The sequence below is a fragment of the Magnolia sinica genome, chromosome 19 (assembly GCF_029962835.1).
Source record: "Magnolia sinica isolate HGM2019 chromosome 19, MsV1, whole genome shotgun sequence".
In the NCBI taxonomy this organism is placed as follows: domain Eukaryota; kingdom Viridiplantae; phylum Streptophyta; class Magnoliopsida; order Magnoliales; family Magnoliaceae; genus Magnolia; species Magnolia sinica.
In genome coordinates, this window is record NC_080591.1 from 18,033,773 (window position 1) to 18,038,289 (window position 4,517).

Below are 4,517 nucleotides of genomic sequence, written 5' to 3' on the forward strand. Positions count from 1 at the left end.
GTAAAAAAGTAAATATTAATTATATAGTACCTGACCAAATCGGATCGAATCGGATCGGATCGGATCCCAGATCGGATCGATCCAGATTGGCCACTGATCCGAATTCGACTCAATGTACGTTCGGATCTGAGTGGGCCTACTCGAACCAACCCAATCCTAGCCTTCGATTCAAATCGGATCTGTCGAATCAAGTTCGATCCGTCAAATCGAGTCGGATTCTGCCTAGCTCTAACTAGGATCAAGTTTGTCCCGGCGGGGGTAGCATAGGTAGTGGTCTACCGCAATGGCACTAGTTGGATGGAACATATACATGATTGATTGAAAGTTATTAGCTGGGTGGACCGTATGTCCAACCATAGGACCTCTGACATTCTCAAAATAATAGTAATAATAATAATAATGATAAGGCGAGAACCAAGATCGTAATGAGGCTAAGAATAAAGACATATTCCATACTGCACATGTTTCCACTTCATGGTTCTTATATTGATTTAGAGTCATACCTAATCAATAATAAAGTCTATGATTTGAACAGTTGGGATAGGTATGATGAATAGGACGTGTATGGTCGATCGATGAATCCTGGAACATCAATGGCATCCAGCAGCTAAGGATAGCACAGGGATGCTTCAAAATTTCTCCAATTACATATCATACCATACAGTGATTAATCTCTAAAATCAAAGGACTCACATCATCCCAAGACGGCTCCGGTGTATTATAGTCAAGATGACTGGCATTATATCTAGCCGGACATCTCATGTGGTCTTTTATGTGGAGCTCATATGATGGTTGTCACTTAGCTTTCATGCCAAGCTTTGGGAGCTCCCCTGTCTCTTCCTTCTGCTTGTGCCTCCCGCCTTTACTCCAGTTTATGTGGCGAGCTCTTCCTTTATTTTTGTTCTGGCGGTGGATTTCTTTTCATTTTTTTCCTTTTCTTCTCTGGCTTAAGGTGTGGATTTTCTATGCTTCTTGGTCTTTAAAATTAGTAAAGTTCTCTTATCTTTTAAAAATATAAAAGGAGTCCACGATCCATTAAACTAATAACCAAAACAGAAATCATTTAGCTCAACGACTCATATTAGGATTGGAGAAAAAAACACAAACATAAACAAAAAGCAACCCCTGCTTTTATTACAAACGCCCTTTCCTTGCGGTCCATGAAAATAAAAGATGAGGGTGCCTTTACCAAAACTATGGGGTATAAATATCATTTCCTAAAAAATTATTAAAAAAAAAAAAGAAAAAAAAAAAGAAGAAAAGAAGAAAAAGTGGCAATTAGTAGTGGATGACATAAACGTTGTACTCTACGATCGCATCACCAGTTGTAAGATTCAAGGTATGGGTGTGGGCCTGAGCATATCCACGAGCAAAGCGAAAAAGCCCACTCCCTCCCACCACTGGCATTTCCCTCACCTTTGAGAAGACCGTGTTCCTCCCGAGTATACTGAGTGTACTCCCATTAAACTTCCCACCCATAAATGCGAAATTCATGACCATTAACAGGCCGGCCTCCTGCTGCGACGCCAAAGCATACAAACCCTGAGCTCTTCCTACCAGCTTTGACTTCGGGTCTGGACCTTCTGTCAAGGGGTCGTCTATCATCACCACAGCACCAAAGAACGTAGGTGATTTCATTGTAGATGCGGCAGCAGCCACTTGCACGGCAGTTGGATTAGGACCGCTAACGATGTCGTGGAAGTAGAAGTGAAGGTGGCTCATCTTCTCTTTTCCAAACCCAACAGCTGGTCGCAAGATCTGAGATGATCGGTGGGGCTTTCCAGAAACGGCGACCACGAAAAGAAAGAAGAAGATGGTAATTGCAGAACGGAATTTGGAAAGAAGGCCTGCCATGTTAACAGTAAAAGAAGGAAGTCTAACAGAGACACAAAAACTAGGAAGGAGACTTGAGGAGATTTAGGTGAATTGTATCTTTTTATAAAGAAATGGTGGTACAGCGAAAGAAACGTAGTGGTCGGTATAAATATAATAATGAGAGATGCTCTAGTGCTCTTTGAACTAACAGTTATAGTACAACTAGTTGCATTGGGACACTTGAACAATCTAATACATCGATTCAAAATGTTCATTAGGTGCAACTCACAACATGAGCTACCATGAAAGATCAGATTAATTTGAAAGACACATTAACCATTTGATCAATGGCCTTCAATACTGACAGCCCAGATCATTTATACAAAAATAGGTCTAATTAACAATTTAATCCATCTATATGTGAGGGGCTCTCGTGGATTTCTTAAGGGCAGTTTGGCACCATGGATTGGAGGGGATTGGAGGGGGTTTCAGATTTGGGGGTTTCAATTCCAAGGGTTTCCAATCCCCTCTTCGAGGGGTTTGCAATCCACTGTGAGCGATTGGATTACAACTAAAATCATTTCAATAGTTGCAAGTGTAACATGTGTGTCACTATACACTATCATTTTATTGGGACATGGTCCATTAATGATGATCAGCACCGTCCAAACATTATCCATGTAAATCAGTACCATCCAAACATTATCCAACACCGTCCAAACATTGTCGATGTAAATCAACGATTAAAAACCGTTGGTTAGTCACTCAAACATGATCTTGTGCTTGTGGGCCATCCGAGACTTAGAATTTCATCATTTTCGGCCAAAGCATATATTTTAATAGGCTTATCACAATCATTGTATCAAAAATTACATATCTCGCTAATTAGAGATATTAAAGCTGATTTAGTAATTAAATTCAAATCCTTATAAATATACCATGGATAGGTACTTTTACATTAAAGTTGATTCATACTCAGGAGCCAAACACACCGGAAGGATTGCAAATCCAGGAGGTTTTTATTCCTGGGCTTCTGAATCCAAGGGGTTACAAATCCAAGCTCCGAGACAGGCCCTTATGATTATGAAGAATTTTGCTTTTGCGAGGCTATCATAACCATCCCATCCATGGCTCGGAAAATGGACAGGTACAAAATTAGTAAGACCAATCAAGGATTGATGAATGTGATTTTTGCATGGTGTCCCATGAAATAGATTATGAATTTATTGGACGGTCCAGATTAATCAAATGGAATCTCCAAGTGCAATAACATAACTAAGAGCACTATAATTTAGAAGTCCCTAAGAGCCCGTGATCCATTCTCAATACTAATTAAAAGAAAAGAAAAGCCAAGAATGACGGCTGGACTGTTGGGTAAAGCTGAGAGCTTTTCAATGGAATACCGCCAGTCTTGATTATTTTAACAGCTAAAGCAACTCCAATTATGGCTGTCACCGGGCCGGGCCTGGGTAGGTCGCAGCCCAGAATTTGTACTTTTCGGGCCGGGTTGGTTTTGTTCAAAATTCTAATTTTAAGGACCAAGCCCGGCCCATTGACACCCCTAACTCCAATAGCAAACTCCATCAGATGATGACGGTAGCATTAGTGCTAACAATACTAATGCATATCTATGTTATTTATCAACTACTCATGTATCAAAATATGTAACTGTGGAGGATATGTATGTGATTGGAACCGTTAATCTGTTGGCCTCTGCTTTGGATGGGCCATATGAAGAATGTCATAGGAGTTACATCATCCTAGTTGTGCTTTCTTGGCCGATGGAATGTTGACCGTTGAAATACAGAATTGTCCATCAGTAGCTGGGAGGGCCGCTGATTGCGGACTGCCTCTGACAGGGCGGACTCAGTCCTGGCAGGGCTCTGTGGGCACACCAAGATGTGTGTGTTTTATCGATGGGGTCCATCCATTTTGCTGGATCATTTTCAGGCATGAACCTAAAAAAGTAGGCAGATCCACACTCAAGTGGACCACACCACAGGAAGCGCTGATAATAATGCCCACAGTTGAAATATTGCTGCAGCCCATGGTAACGTTGTTTTTTTTTTTTTCACCCAACCTGTTCATAAAGTCACATGGACCTGTATGAATGGAAAACACGAATATCAGCTTGATAAAAAATTCAGCGGCTCCAATGAAGTCTTTAATGGCGGGCATCCAATCCCCAATGTGTGGTCCACTTGAGCCTTGGATCTGCCTATTTTTGGGCTCATACTTAAAATGCTCTACATAATGTCTTCTTCAGCTAACGAGACCTTAGATCGCGAAGTCCTGGGAGTATTTTTCTGATAGGCACCTCTATCGGTATGGGGGGAATTCGCCGCTGAAAGATCCTGCCCAGTGTCCCCCTCCTTCCCCTGCAGCCTTCTGACCTATAAGCATATGATCTCTAAATTCTTTGATGGAGCTGGAGAAGCAACACTTAATTCTAGACATACTTTGATATTGGTTGAGTATCTTAGTCACCTATGTCCATATAGGGATAATGGGCATATGGAAGAAAGAGTGGGCAATGACAGCAAGATGAAGAACTGGTCGTCTTTCATATCAAGCCATTTAAGCAACCCGTTGGGGTACAACCAGACAATATTCTATCGTGCTATGAGTGGACAATTCCGAATTTTTTTATTTTTATTTTTAAAAAAGAAGAAGAAGAAGAAGAAGAAGAAGAAGAAAGAAGA

At 41.1% G+C, this 4,517-nt stretch overlaps 1 protein-coding gene across 1 annotated transcript; it reads right to left on the minus strand.

Annotated features, from left to right (window-relative positions):
* Positions 1–1,062: 1,062 nt before the first annotated feature.
* On the minus strand, positions 1,063–1,935 carry LOC131235210 (dirigent protein 22-like). The gene has a single exon (XM_058232356.1). The coding sequence runs from the start codon at positions 1,852–1,854 to the stop codon at positions 1,279–1,281; it is 576 nt and encodes a 191-aa protein (XP_058088339.1). The 5' UTR covers positions 1,855–1,935; the 3' UTR covers positions 1,063–1,278.
* Between the last annotated feature and the right edge of the window lie 2,582 nt (positions 1,936–4,517).